Source organism: Columba livia, chromosome W (assembly GCF_036013475.1).
Source record: "Columba livia isolate bColLiv1 breed racing homer chromosome W, bColLiv1.pat.W.v2, whole genome shotgun sequence".
In the NCBI taxonomy this organism is placed as follows: domain Eukaryota; kingdom Metazoa; phylum Chordata; class Aves; order Columbiformes; family Columbidae; genus Columba; species Columba livia.
In genome coordinates, this window is record NC_088641.1 from 16,658,486 (window position 1) to 16,674,343 (window position 15,858).

The window sequence follows — 15,858 nt, forward strand, 5'->3', positions numbered from 1 at the left end:
TAAACTGATGCAGAACCTGCAAGTCTTTAATATCAGGTCACAGACCATACTTGTAGTTGGTCTGATCCTACATACTTGCACAGTTTTTGTTGATGGTTCTGGGAAGTTTCATAAAGCTGTAGTGGTCTGGCGTGAAGATAACAATTGGCATCATTCTGTAAAAATTATTGAAGGTTCAACCCAATTAGCAGAACTTGGCACAGCTTTACATTACTTAAAGCTTTTTAAGGAGGAACCTCTAAATTTGATTCTGAGTATGTAGTCAAGGCCCAACGCACGTATTTGATTCTGAACTGGTTTTTTTTGTTTGTTTTTGTTTTTAAAACAAAAAGGGGAGAGAAGTAGGGAAAACGCCACCAAAAAAATTGTAAAAAGCATTGTATGTGATAAATCACTTATATCTAAGTAGTGCAGCCTAAATTTGCCCTGTGATGAAACACTTTGCAAGTATGACCCAAAACCATGCTAAATCAGAAAGAACCTACATTAGTTATGGTCAAATCACTAGGTAATGGAAAAGGCCACATCAATTGATAACCTGGGGAAAAGGTTATGCTTGTGTCATTACAGACCGAGGACTGAAGTGGATTCAAAGACTTAATGGATGCAGACGGAGAGGAGGGAGATAAGTTGTGAGGACTGTTTCAGATGTAAACCATGGATCCTAATTCAGTGTTATAGATGCTCACAGACCTGGTGGTCTAGAAGCCCATTAGCAAGCAGGTGGTGTACCTTCTGTGGAGGATGGCAATTTGAACAAGCAGCAGGAGAGCCAAAAGGGTGATATTACACTTAGATAGTCAATGCAAAATGAGGTAAAATTATGAGACATTCCTACCATAGTATCTACTGCACTCCCTCTCCCTAGTCTAGCAGCTGGTAAAGCTTTAGGAGACATATCAAAGTTAAGCTATTGGTCTTTTAAACAGGCTAATCTAACTTCTGAGATATTAACTCAAATAGTAGTAGATGTTGATGGTATTAGGCATGTTACACTTCAAAATCATGTTGCTATAGATTTTTGTTGTTATCATAAGGACATGGTTGTGATTAATTTAAGAGTAAGATGTATTAACTTGTTTAATCATTCTGGATCTATTCATAGTACTTTAGACAAACTAACCCAGCACATTAATAAGATTGTCATAGTAGAATTAGGGTTTGACAAAAGGTGGGTAGTTGTTTAATCTTATTATGTAAGGCTTAGGTACATTATATGTAACTGTAATCATTGTTAATCATATGTTGTATGTTGCAGTGTGTTTCAAAGATGATTCCGGGCATTGTAAACAAGGCCTGGCTGGTTCAAAAGCAAAAAGGGGGAATTGTGGGAGATTTGAAGGATTTTCTTGAGGTTGTTGTGTGGATGGGTTTCTATTAGATAAAGATTTATTTCTGAACTAGCCAAAGGAATCTCAAGGACAGCTCGTGAACATGGACAATATCCAATCAGCCAATGCGTGCTTGGAGCGTGGACGCGTGATCAAGAAATAACGGCATATATAAGGAGGCTTGTTTCTGTAATAAATGGCTTCACTTGAATTCATATTGGATTGTGTGGAGTCCATGAGTTTTCGCCCTCGCAATCTTGTTTTTAACAAAACCAGGACAGAGCATGACAGAGCACTGGAACAGGCTGCCCAGAGAGGTTGTGGAGTCTCCTCTGGAAACATTGAAGACCCACCTGGACACATTCCTGTGCAATCTACTCTAGGTGTACCTGCTTTAGCAAGTGGGTTGGACTAGGTGATCTCCAGAGGTCCCTTTCAACCCTAACCATTCTGTGATTCTGTGATATTCTCACTACCTCTCTATAGGCTTGTGACTCAGCTGTGGACAGACTGTCCAAAAATCCAAAGACTGGATCAAAAAACTGTTACAGGAAATCAAGCAACTCAATGAGGATAGGTTAAACTCACCCCCTGTATGAACCAATATTTCAGGTATTAGGAGTAGGCGTTTCCAATCTGAAGAGAGAGGACATAAAAAGTACACAAAGAGAGACACACTGTGGTTATTCCTGCATAATAACGGAGAAGACATCAGGAGGTAGAATGGAAAACCTACCTCAACACTTCAGGAACAAGTACATGAGTTAAAAGGAAAAACTCCTAGGAAAACGGCTGGTCCAGTTTCCAGAAGGGGTAGAAGAGATTCTGATCCTCTCAAAGGAACTCCTAATTCATACCTACAGGAAGTAAATAACACAAATCCATTCATTGATGCCTACTAGAGGGGCCCTGCCTCCAGCCAGGTGAAGGAAACGGACAAAAGAGTTTACTGGATTGTGTAAATTCGATGGCCTGGTACAATTGACTCCCAGAAGTATAAAGCTTTGGCAAACACTGGTCCTCAGTGCACAATAATCCCATCAAACTATAAAGGAACAAAATCCATCAGCATTTCTGGAGCAACTGGGGGATCCCAGGAACTGACTGTTGTAGAAGCTGAAATGAGCCTAACTAGGAAAAACTGGCAAAAGCATCCCATTGTGACTGGCCCAGATGCTCCGTGCATTCTTGGCATAGATGACCTCAGGAGAGGGAATTTCAGGGACCCAAAAGGGTATCAGTGGGCATTTGGCACAGCAGCTGTGGAGACTGAGGACATGAAACAGCTGTCTGCTTTTCCTGGTCTATCAGAGGACCCTTCTGTTGCAGGACTGCTGATGGTTGACAATCAGCAGGTGCCAATTGCTACAACAGCTCACACAACTAGTCTAGTCTTGCTTTAACATATATCCCAAGACTGTAGGATAAAGTGTCCTATAACTGAATGTTGCTCATTATACACTAAAATGATTATATAGTGCAATATGCAAATGTGCAACCAATTGGCTTTTTAGGGTGTGAACATAATGATAAGATTTTGTATATAATGCCTTTTACTTTCCTTGCTGGCATACTGGCTTTATTCCAGAATCTAGACTTGCACAACTCTGTAAATAAATATCTCATTTCTGTGTGCTAAATTTGGCTCATTTGTATGCACATCAGGTAAAGAACTCTGGTTTTGGGACAACAAGAAGGTAAAGACTTTGGGATGTCACCAGATGAAGAGGAAGTGACGCGTGCTGAAGAAGCTCCACCATAAAATAAACTACCAGAGAATGAAAAACAGTATGCCCTGTTCCTGTCATCTTGTAGGAAAGCATCAGAAGTGGAAAGCTGCGGAGAGAAGTCCCATCAGAGTTCCAGACCCGAGCGGACGGAGGAAGAAATGCAGCCGACTCAATATGAGTGATAAAGCATACTTCAATTTATTGATACATTAAGCTGGTTTATATAAGACTTACAGTAATTATGCCTACTCGTCATCTATTGATTGGATAGTATACAATAATTATGCCTACTCGTCATCTATTGATTGGATAGCATATATAATGAGCTCAACCCTCTTGCGGTTTCTCTGGAATGCAACCTCCTCACCCTGCTAGAGATAGTTCCCTAAACTTGTTTATCTAACACTCAGTTGACCGAAAGTAACTGCTCAGTACTTTTCCACTATGCTACACCAGACTCATGCTAACTGAGGCCTACTCATGCTAACTCAGAACAAATTTTCCTGATATAACGGATCAGTAGAGCCATGCCCCTTCTCTATTAGCCATGTCCCAACAGAAAGCTGCTGTGTGGAGTCCTACATGATGAGTCACAGAAGCCACTGAGGGGCAAGGTGAATCAAGTCAATTAGAAGAGGTGAAAGCCATCCAACTGGCTTTAGATGTTGCTGAATGAGAAAAGTGGCCAGTACTGTACTGACTCATGGATGGTGGCAGATGCCCTGTGGGGGTGGTTACAGCAATGGAAGCAAAGCAATTGGCAGCACAAAAGAAAACTCATTTGGGCTGCCACACTGTGGCAAGACATTGCTGCCCAACTAGAGAACTTGACTGTGAAAGTACATCATGTAGATGCTTGTGTGCCTAAAACTCGAGCCACTGAGGAACATCAAAACAACCAGCAGGCAGATCAGGCTGCTAAGAATAAAGTGGCTCAGGTAAACATGGACTGGCAACATAAAGGTGAACTTCTAGCTCAGTGGGCCTATGATGCTTTAGGTCATCAAGGAAGAGATGCAACATATAGATAGGCTCGTGATCAAAGGGTGGACTTAACCATAGACGCTATTGACACGTCTATGAATGTGAAACGTGCTGCAATCAAGCAAGCCAAATGGTTAAAGCCTGTATGGTATAGAGGGCAATAGTTAAAATATATATATGGGGAGGCCTGGCAGACTGATTATATTGCACTTCCACAAACCCACCATGATAAGTGCTATGTACTTACAATGGTGGAAGCACCCACCAGATGTTTGGAAACATGCCATGCCCCTTGCTATTGCCTGGAACACTATCCGGAGCTTTGAAAAGCAAGTCCTTTGGTGACATGGCATGCCAGAAAGAACTGAGTCAGACAATGGGACTCATTTAAAAAACAGTATTATAGACAATTGGGCCAAAGAACATGGTATTGAGTGGGTATATCATATTCCATATCATGCACCAGCCTCTGGGAAAATTGAAAGGTACAATGGTTTGCTAAAAACTACACTAAAGGTACTTGGTGGTGGAACCTTTAAAAACTGGGATTCACATTTAGCAAAAGCCACTTGGTTGGTCAAAACTAGAGGATACATCGGTCGAGCTGGGCCTGACCAATCAGAATTTCTATGTACTGTAGAAGGGAATAAAGTCCCTAAAGTGTATATGTCGCGGGGGTGTAATTTAGGGTTCTGCTTGCTGCAGAACAATGTTTAGATTTCTTAAAGAGAAGCATGACTTAAAAGAGTTTGGTGGCAGGTTCACTCTATTATTTACTGCATGGGGAAAATATCCCAAGCCAAATGCTGCTGACCTTCTCTCCAGGTGCCTGTATTCATTCACGAAGCAAACTTTCAGGCATCTTCCCTCCGTGATAACCGTTCGCACTAGGGGGCTGTGTCTTGGATCTCCGGAGACAAACTTTCAGGTGAGGCCATGTCCATCGTGGTGCAAACTGTCAGGATTCCTCTTTCCCTGATAACTGTTTGCTCCGGAGTCTGTATTTTAGAACTCCAGCAGCAGAGCAGACTTTCAGGAGACAAGATTCCCAGAAAATAAAAAATTTAATGGAGTAGAATAGCAGAAGGGCTGTCTCAAGCTGGGTACCTGTGCAGAGGTCCACTCAAGCATGGAAAACTACAAACTTTTATATCTTTACAGACCATTCACACCAAGATCCAGTCCAATAGCAAAATTTCACCACCAGGTCCTTTTGCTCCCCATTGGACCCTTTTTCCCTGACTCCATGTGGGCCTCTGTTTTGTTCAGTTGTAAACATTGTTTTTGGTCCATATCCTTGAAGGTGCCATGTTGTCTGGATATATCCTTTCTCCTTAGCAAAGTGCAAAGGAGGCCCTGCTCTGCAGATGTCTATGATGTCTCTGTGTTATCTTTGGATCATTGTTTTCCCAGTCAGTTCCATTTTTCCCAGAAAAATGCAAGCTAGACTTTAACTTGAAGGCATTTAGTGTAGTCTGCAGTTGCTTTTGGTAAATGTGAGCTTAAAATTTTAGCAAATCTAGTCTACTAAGTAACATGAATCAAAGAGTGTATTAAAAATCATACAACCCTATATCTCTAAATAATCCATTACATTTGGTGTGCATCTACTTAAGCTAAATGATTAAAATAGAACTTGAATTGGGCTCATCCACTGACCTCTGAGTAGTAAAACCATTGCCATACAGCTCACTTATTTAGCAGGGAGAGCTCAAAGTGGGCTCATCCAGACTGTCGCATTTATAGAATGAAGTGGTTGACTCGTAGTCAAATTGCATACAGTAGGAAAAGTATGCACGAGACTCCCTGAGCCCACAAGCCACCAGCGTTCAATGTGCCATTCTGCTTCCCTGTGGGTCTCCTGGAAGGAGTTCTTGGCCTGGCTATGGCTCAGGCCCTTCCCTCCTCTGGAGCCTGGCCCAAACTGCTGCTGGTTTGGCTGGGGGGGGGGGGGGGGTCGAATGTATCCACCACAGCATATGAGGAATATGTTATGGAAATCAGTCTTGGTTACACCTGCCTCAGGCAAAGGGAAACCCATTTGTGGGATTGCTTTCACTCAAGGACCTGGGTGCACTTGGTGGGTAATGCTGAAGGACAGAGAAGTTCGATGTGTACCTCAGGGGGATTTGATTCTAGGTGAGAATAATCAGTATTAAACTGTATGATATTAATTGCTGCATAATACTATGTGCCATACCAATAGTGTTCAATAAGTGTCTTTCAGATCAAGGCAGTAGTGATGAAACCAGAGCTGGCTTCAACAAGCAGCGCCTGGCAACTTCCTTGAGGTTGATACCGTAAATCAGCTAATCGAAGAAAATTCTAAAACCAAAACAATTTGTGTTTTTAAAAGCAAGCACTCTTTACTGACTGTCAGCTCCCATGGGGATTGTTTCCGCCTAGTGGGGGCCCGGAACAAATCCCAGGCACAGGTTATATCCATACATCATACATATTCATTACATTTCCAAGAAATTCTTTGGGTACGCATTCATCCCTTTGTTATTCGGCTTGTAACCTGCTTGCACTGGTGTTGCCACCTTAGCTTCTGAAAGCAAGGGCATTGTCTCTTAACCTTCTCCTGCTTATCTTAACAAATACCATTCTTGTGACTTAACGCCTAACAAGTGCCTAACTCCTAACAGCTGTGAACCTTATTCTTATTAACTTGGTAAATGCCTAAAATCTATGAACCTTATTTGTATAGACTGATTTTATTATTAATTGCTGATTTTAGGTATCAAGGTCTTTAACCTGCAGACCATGGGCATAAGTCATGCCAGATAGACCATCTTTCTTACCCTGGGAGACTGTTGTGAGAGATGAAGCCCAAAGTCATGAAATGAATGAACTCAGTGAACATTTTGAAGGGATGGCTAAGGGAATGATGAATGAAATCTTTGTGTATATATGCACATATACACATGTGTGTGTATATATATATATAGTAGTAGTAATTAATTACAGTGTATTGGTAAGTCCTAAGCGTGACATAAATGGTATGGAATAAGGAGTGGAATGTGCTGGATTGACTGAGAGTTAATTTCCTTCATACAATAAGAATTTTTTATTTTATATACCTAGATGGGTCATTTTTTGGATTTAGTTTGAGAACAAGAAGATAACACCCCGGGACAGAATTAATGTTTTCAAGTAACTTTCCAGTGGTTTTGAGTTGGTATGAAGATGAAGAGTATGTAAGAACTTTACTGTTATCTTAGCTTTTGACTGGGAGCCAAGGTCTTTCTGGACTCTCTCTGCAGGTGTGAGGCAGCTAGGAAGGAGGCATGGATGGGACAGACCTTGAATGACATCCAGAAAGATCAATGAGAATATTTCATGCCATTAGCATCATACTTCATATTTAATTACAGTTAGGATTTTTCTGGCTGGGGATACTGGTTCTGGTTCTGCTCTGTTTCAGTTGAATTCCTTTCAGGAGTTCCTTTAGTTTGACCTTTTGCTGTTCTGCCATTTTGAAGTTGGACTCTAGGCCTTTCTGCCTTTTTCTCTCCTTGTCCCCCCCCACCAGGATCAGCTCTCTTCCTGAGACTGGCTGCTTGGCACATATGGAGTTTGTGAAGAATTGCACTGAGTATCTTTTATATTCTATTTTCCATTTATCATATAGGAGTAGTATATTAGAACCATTTTGTTATTTTATTAATCTCAGACCAAAAATTTCTCCCTTCTCTTTTGGTTTTCTCTCCTGTTTGGCTGAGGGAGTGAGTGTCTATCATGTTTTTGATTGCTGCCTGGGTTTAAAACCCTACACTACTCAACATTCACTGTTTAAATGATACCTCTGCCTCAGTGTCTATGGGTGAGAATCAAGGGGAAGGGCAACAAGGCATACACCCTGGAGGGGGTCTGTTACAGACCACCCAACCAGGATGAAGAGGCAGATTAAATATATTGCAGGCAGCTGGGAGAAGTCTCCCCATCGCTAGCCCTTGTTCTTATGGGGGACTTGTTCTTATGGGGGACTTCAACCTACCAGATGTCTGCTGGAAATACAGCACAGCAGAGAGGAAGCATTCTAGGAGGCTCCTGGAGTGCATGGAAGACAACTTCCTAACACAGCTGGTTAGTGAGCCTATTCAGGAAGGAGCCCCACTGGATCTGTTGTTTGTAAACAGAGAAGAACTCGTGGGCAACGTGTCGGTTGGAGGTTGTCTTCGGCATACTGATAATGAAATGATTGAGTTTTCTGTCCTTGGAGATGTTAGAAGGGTGGTCAGCAGATCTGCTACTTTGGACTTTGTCACGGTTGAGATGGACAAACGACATAGACCAAGTTCTTCGGTACAAACAGCAGTCTCTGTTTATTGCCACAAATGCCTTTTTATATAGTCTTTACCAGCTCAAGTGTCTTTTTGCTATTGGCTACAAGTTGCAGTAGTAACATCTCATTGGCTAATTTTGCTATCATCAATGTTACTCTTCTACTCCCTTCTCTCTCACGGGTACACCTTAATATCTCCAGATGCTCCTTTACTCCCATCTTTCTTATGGGTAGGCCTTAATATCTTCAAGGCTAATTTCTGTTCCCATGCACTCTGTCAGGGAATCCACGGACCCACCATAGTCCCCCACAGGACTTCCAAAGGGCAGCCAGTCCAGAACCCTCTTTATGGACTTCCTACCCTCCAGCAGATCAACACTCCCACCCAATTTGGTCTCGTCTAAATATTTACTAAATGTGCACTCAATCACCTCATCCAGATAATTGATAAAGAGACTAAACAGAACTGACCCCAATACTGAACCCTGGGGAACACCACTCGTGACTGGCCGCCAACTGGATTTGGCTCCGTTCACCACGACTCTTTGGGTCTGGCCATCCATCCAGTTCTTTATCCATCGCAGAGTACACACATCCAGACCATGAGCTGCCAGCTTCTCCAGGAGAATGCTGTGGGATACGGTGTCAAAGGCTTTACTGAAGTCTAAGTATACATCCACAGCCTTTCCCTCATCTACTAGGTGGGTCACCTTGTCATAGAAGGAGATCAGGTTGGTCAAACAGGGCCTGCCTTTCATAAACCCATGTTGACTGGGTCTGATCCCATGGTTTTCTTGTATGTGCCATGTGATGTCATTCAGGATGATCTTCTCCACTGTTATAGTTGAACTGAATTTTGTGGGAAATGTTATAGTTGAATTGAATTTTGTGGGCTGTGTTTTGATTCTGTAGACCGTATCCAAGATTCTTAGCTTTGATACTGTATCCAGGTTCAGAATGTGCATTCAAGCATGATTTTATATAATCATACCCCATTCTTAAAATTGACATAGATTTATGACATATTCTTTAGAACAGGTAACTTAAACCATACCCTATTCTTAAGATTGGTATAGATTTATGACATATTCTTTAAAACAGGTAACTTAGAAATAACTGATAAACATGCAAATGTTACTTAGCATTGCTTAGATAGATAATTTGTGTTAGAATAGGTGTGGAATATGCTAATGGTTGTCAAGAATTGTAATGCATATGTATGTGACCAAATTGTATAAAATAGTGTAGTCTGAATCAGTTGCTGAAGCCAGCTTTGGGTGCGAATCCCTGGTTTCCCAGCGCTGAAATAAAGCACCGCATATAACTACTCCCGTGGTTATGTGTCTTGAATGCTAACATTTTTGGCGACCCAGATGGGACCTCGCGAGCATTGCTGAGGCGGATCGCGTCTTGATCCTGCTCCAGCTAGCACCGAGGTATTCTTGGGGAGTGCATCGGACGCAACCGACCCTCTGCTGCTCACGACGGACCTCTGACTGGTAAGAAGGTGCTTTATCTGGATTGTTGTGTACCCACTTGGTCTGGTTCTGGTCTGGTAGCCTGCTGGTCAGGCATCTGGTAGCCTGCCGGTCAGACGCGGCGAAAGCCACGCTCGGTTGGGCAGGGAGCTCCCAGGGTATCGCCTAGGCAGCCGACCGTTAGACAGAGGGAAACCTCTGCAGGTTTGGCATCTGGTCTGGTTATTTGTGCGCACCTGGTCTGGTTATTTGTGCTGCTCAGCACCTGGTCTGTAGTTCCGGTGATTTAGTCTGTATTTGCTGTTGAAATCGGTGATCTGATCCGTGTTTACTGTTGTTCTGGTAAAGTTACCTGTGTTATCTTTCTGTGTTGATATGTCTGATTCAAAAGTGTCGCCATTGAATTGTTTACTGAAGTATTGGAAAGAGGCTGGGTTTAGACAGTCTATGCATAAAAAGAAGTTAATTGAGTATTGCACTCATTGGTGGCCTGAGTATAAATTACCAAATGAAGTACAGTGGCCGCCGGAGGGTACTTTGAACCATGAAATTATTGCTGAATTAATGAGGTTTTGTCAGAGAGAGGGCAAATGGGATGAAGTTCCATACGTTGATCTCTTCTTCTATCTCGAGCGAAAACATGATTGGAGAGAGAGCTGTGGGTTAATGTTTGGTGCAAGGTAACAGTAATAATAAGTGTACGGGATGCACAATGGAAAAGAAATGCATGACGTGTTTGGCCGTAGAAAATAGCAGTGGTAATGATTCAAAGATGGATTTACTGTGTTTTGATGTTGCGCCTTCTGAGGAAGGGGTACCAATTAGACCCTCCGCGCCTGTCCTTCCCGTTGATAGTGATGATGAATCAAGTGATGAAAAGGAGGCAATAGCCGGTGTAAAAGGAATAACCGTAACCCCAATATCTCACCGAACTAGAAACAGAGAAAAAGAAAAGGAAGCGCAAAAGGGGGGAGGTTTATCGAATGTGATAGCACCCCTGCGGCAGGCGGTAGGTGTTGGGGGGGAACCAGTCTATGTAAAAGTCCCGTTTTCGCCGGGGGATTTAGTGATCTGGAAGCAGTCGGCTGGTCCTTATCGGGAAAACCCAAATAAGGTTGCAAAAGTGATTAGGATGATAATTAAGACGCAGAATCCTGATTGGGATGATTTACAAGTCATTCTAGATACATTAATGGATTCTACAGAAAAGGATATGGTTATACGGGCTGCAAGGGATAAGGTGAGAGAAGATATCCGGAATGGGAGAGTAGAGGGGAATGTTGATGAGAATTTTCCAAAGGAAGATCCCCGATGGAATTATAATACAGGAGGCGGGTTATGCCATCTCCGGAGGTATCAGGATTGGTTATTGATTGGTGTTCAAACTGCTATGCCGAAGCAAATGAATTGGTCGAAATTGTATAATGTAAGGCAGGAAAAGAATGAGTCTCCCTCAGCCTTTTTAGAAAGATTGAAAGAAGCTGCCAAAAGATATACGGATTTAGACATAGAAACGGAACAAGCAAAAATTCAGTTGGCTCTAATTTTCTTAGGGCAATCTCAAGATGACATTCGAAAGAAGCTGCAGAAATTAGAGGGTGCACAATTAAGGGATCTGGACGTAATGTTAGGAGCAGCTTGGAAAGTTTATAATAATAGAGAAAAGGAACAATTGAGACGCCACCAGCAAAATTTGTTGGCTTTGATCCAGGGACAAGGCAGGGGAGTAGGGGTCCGGGGTAGGGGAGCTGGAAATAGTCAAGGAGGTGGTCGGGGACGTGGTTCGTGGAGTGCCCAAGGAACTCCCCTGAGACCCCTCATGAGGCTTGGCATAAATCAATGTGCTTATTGTAAGCAAGAAGGACACTGGAAAAATGAATGCCCGGCTAGGAGCCCCGTGGGTCAGATGTCCGATGCGACGGGAAATGCGGTACAGACTATGGTGTTAGGGGAATACAGTAATAACAGTTGACTATATGAAGGCATGGAAGTGAAAACCCAGAATAAGGAGCCCTTAGTGACAATACAAGTGGGAGACCGGGATGTAAGATTTTTAGTAGATACGGGGGCTACTTAGTCTGTATTAAATTCCTTACAGGGGGCAGTGGGTCACAAAGCTACAACAATTGTTGGTGCCACAGGGAAGGAGGAAGTACGGCCATTCCTGCAACCTTTGGATTTGTGTTTTGGAGAAAAGGAGTTAACCCACGAGTTCTTATATGTTCCAGATTGTCCAGTTTCTCTTTTAGGACGAGATTTGCTGACCAAATTAGATGCCACAATAACATTTGAGGATGGAAATTTGGTAATGAAAGTTCCGGAGTCAAAGGTAGGACAAATTTTACTATTAAAGGAAAATCCAATTGTGAAAATACCACAGGCAATAGAAGATGCAGTGATTCCCACGGTATGGGAAACTGACATACCTGGGAAGTCAAAGGCAGCTAAACCTGTGAAAGTAGCGCTGAAGGAAGGTGCTGAACTGGTACGATTAAGACAGTACCCATTGAAATTGGAAGCCAGATTAGGAATAGTATCTTTAATTGAGAAATTTTTGAAATATGGAATTCTAGAAGAATGTGAATCAGAATACAATACTCCAATTTTTCCAGTAAAGAAACCTGATGGTAGTTATCGACTAGTCCAAGACTTACGAGCAATAAACCAGATCACTAAGGACATACATCCAGTAGCTGCAAATCCGTATATCTTGTTAACATCTGTGAAAGAGAAATATAAATGGTTTACGGTACTTGATTTAAAAGATGCCTTCTTCTGCATACCCCTTGACCAGGAAAGCAAAAAGCTATTCACTTTCGAATGGGAGAACCCACACAAGGGGAGAAAAGCCCAATTAACCTGGACACGCCTTCCACAAGGATTTAAGAATAGTCCAACTATCTTCGGAAATCAACTAGCCAAAGAACTTGAGGAGTGGACTACGAGAGGCTATATCGGAATTCCTCGACAATGGTATTTGTTGCTGCAATATGTGGATGATATTCTGATTGCTGCTGAGACCCAAGAACTTTGCATTCAGGTAACAATTGGAATATTGAATCAATTAGGAATGAATGGATATAAAGTGTCAAAAAATAAAGCTCAGATTGCATCCACAACTGTGATCTATCTAGGATGCGAGCTTTCTCAAGGACAGCGAAAACTAGGTATAAACCGTGTACATGCTATCTGTGCAATCTCAGAACCGCGTAACTTACATGAATTAAGATCTTTTCTAGGAATGACAGGATGGTGCAGGCTCTGGATCATGGACTATGGAATTATTGCCAAACCTTTATACGAGGCACAGAAGAATAAGACCTTGGTGTGGGAAAGACCACAACGAGAAGCTTTTCAGAAATTGAAACAGGCTTTAATGCAAGTGCCTGCTTTGGGCCTACCTGATCTGAGCAAAGACTTTCAGTTATTTGTACATGAACGACAGAGACTTGCTCTAGGGGTATTAACCCAACGGCTGGGATCTTGGAAAAGGCCCGTAGGTTATTTCTCTAAACAACTTGACCCGGTAAGTGCTGGATGGCTGGCATGCTTGCGGGCGGTGGCTGCTACCGTGATATTAATTCAGGAAGTCCGGAAACTGACTATGGGGAAAAGGATCAAAGTGTTTGTATCCCATATGGTGACTACTGTATTGGAACAAAAGGGGGGCCATTGGCTTTCCCCAAGTAGAATGATGAAATATCAGGCAATTTTAACAGAGCAGGATGATGTTATCCTAAAAACAACTAACCTAATGAATCCAGCTGTGTTTTTAAGCGCAGAGACTGAAGAAGAAAATCTGGAACATGATTGTGTGGAGGTCATTGAATATACCCACGCAAGTCGACCTGACCTGAAAGATATCCCATTGGAGAAGACGGATTGGGAGCTTTTTACTGACGGCAGTAGTTTTGTGGAAAGCGGAGTGCGTTATGCAGGATACGCGATTACTACTGCCAAAACAGTAATTGAAGCTAAATCCCTACCACCAAACACATCAGCACAGAAAGCTGAGTTGATAGCCCTAACTAGGGCATTAGAGCTCAGTGAGGACAAAAGGGTCAATATTTGGACTGACTCAAAATATGTGTTCGGGGTTGTTCATGTACATGGAGCTCTTTGGAAAGAGCTTGGACTACTCTCCTCCCAAGGAACAAACATCAAGTACCAAAAAGAAATATTGAACCTGATTAATGCCGTTCAAAAGCCATCACTAGTTGCCATCATGCACTGTAAAGCTCATCAGAGTGGGACATCGGAAATTATTGAAGGGAACCGACTTGCTGATCAGACAGCCCGATCAGTGGCACGACGAGTCTGGATGATGGTGGGTCTTGTCTCCCAAAAGGTAAGAGCAATTGATTTATTACCTACACCTTCAGAGGCACCTGAATATTCTACAGAAGATGAGAAATTGGCAAGACTAGTAAAAGCCGTCAAGGATAATTCTGGATGTTATGTAACCACCAACGGACAAATTGTGGTGCCAGTCACAATTATGAGAGGGATACTTCAGGCGGAGCACCAGAAGTGTCATTGGGGTGCAGAAGCATTGGTAACTTATCTAAGAAAACAAATTATCTCAGTCCAGATGTTAACAACAGCAAAATCTATCACAGCTAAGTGTGAAATTTGCTTGAGAAATAATCCTTTAGTTAAAAGGAAAGTAGATATGGGAAAAATTAGGACAGGTGTACAACCAGGGGATTGTTGGCAGATAGATTATGTGGAACTCCCCAAAACTCGAGGATTCAGATATCTGTTAGTTGGGGTATGCACCTTTTCAGGATGGCCAGAAGCCTTCCCTTGTCGCACCAACCAGGCACAAGAAACTGTAAAATGGTTACTGAAGGAAATAATTCCTAGATTTGGAGTACCATTGGGAATATCATCTGATAGGGGACCGCATTTTGTTGCTCAAGTGGTAAAGGAAGTCAGTAGATGTTTGGGAATTAAATGGGAATTACATACCCCATGGAGACCCCAGTCTAGTGGCCAGGTGGAGAAAATGAATCAGACGTTAAAACGACAACTTAGCAAAATTTGCCAGGAAGCAAAAATTCAATGGCCCCAGGCCTTACCAATAGCGTTATTGCGAATTAGGATTAAACCTAGGAGTGGAATGTCGGTAAGCCCATACGAAATTCTGTATGGCAAACCATATGAAGCACCTGATCCGAATCCAAGTGTACATGTAAAAGGTAATCAGGATGTGTACAATTATGTGTTGTCTCTCGGCAGGACATTTAATCGACTCAGATCCGTATTAGAGTGGAATCACCCACTAGCACTTGAGAATCCGGTACATGATATAGAGCCTGGAGACACGGTGTATATAAAGACTTGGAGAGAAGATCCTTTAAAAGAACGTTGGGACGGACCTTATCAAGTACTTTTAACTACATTTACCGCAATCAAGGTTGCTGAAATAGATTCCTGGATACATTACACCCGAGTGAAGAAAGTCCCAAAACAGTGGCAATCACGATTAGTGGGTCCAACCACACTTAAAATCACAACGCAGGATGTCTAACTTTTGTTACCGTCTTGTTTTTATAGTAGTTTATGTACCCAGACTGTATGCCACACTGATTTGCAAAGTCACTGGAGAACAATTATGTAAAACACGAAGGGCTATAGGAGATAGTGACGATACTCAAATGCCACAAGTAGTACAGAGTGTACAGAATCAGGTAGAGAATCTGATGATAGGACTAATTCGAGATTTTGCACAAACCCAAAATGTCAGTAGCATCACTGCTTGTCTTCCCATCCCGAAATCAGCCGAAGATCCGGTACAGTGGGGAATAATATCTACGACCTTACCAGAAGTAAATAAGACTGGTAAGATAGTGTGTGAGTCCCATACTAAAATAGAGCAAGTACCAATTGAACAACGGACAAAAGAGCTTGTTAAGAATGCCATGATAAAAAGAGGTGACTGCTTGAAGTTGCCAGGAGCAACATTTGTAAAGATAGGACAATTTCATAATATTGGATATTGCACGTATGAAAAGTGGACTACCAAAACAGTATATGAAAAGGTT

At 42.3% G+C, this 15,858-nt stretch overlaps 1 protein-coding gene across 1 annotated transcript; it reads left to right on the forward strand.

Annotated features, from left to right (window-relative positions):
* The first annotated feature begins 10,523 nt into the window (after positions 1–10,523).
* On the forward strand, positions 10,524–15,344 carry LOC135577220 (uncharacterized). The gene is made up of 3 exons (XM_065045114.1): positions 10,524–11,741; positions 11,910–12,140; positions 12,246–15,344. Exons 1-3 carry the CDS (start codon positions 10,524–10,526, stop codon positions 15,342–15,344), a joined length of 4,548 nt encoding a protein of 1,515 aa, XP_064901186.1.
* The last annotated feature ends 514 nt before the right edge of the window (positions 15,345–15,858 follow it).

What these genes read in the sequence shown, in the direction of transcription:
- LOC135577220 (XM_065045114.1), top strand. Translation starts at nt 10,524, where the DNA reads ATGGAAAAGAAATGCATGACGTGTTTGGCCGTAGAAAATAGCAGTGGT. An exon ending in CCGATGCGACGGGAAATGCG is followed by an intron (nt 11,742 to 11,909) that starts GTACAGACTATG and finishes AATTCCTTACAG; the next exon opens with GGGGCAGTGGGTCACAAAGC. An exon ending in TGAAAGTTCCGGAGTCAAAG is followed by an intron (nt 12,141 to 12,245) that starts GTAGGACAAATT and finishes ATACCTGGGAAG; the next exon opens with TCAAAGGCAGCTAAACCTGT.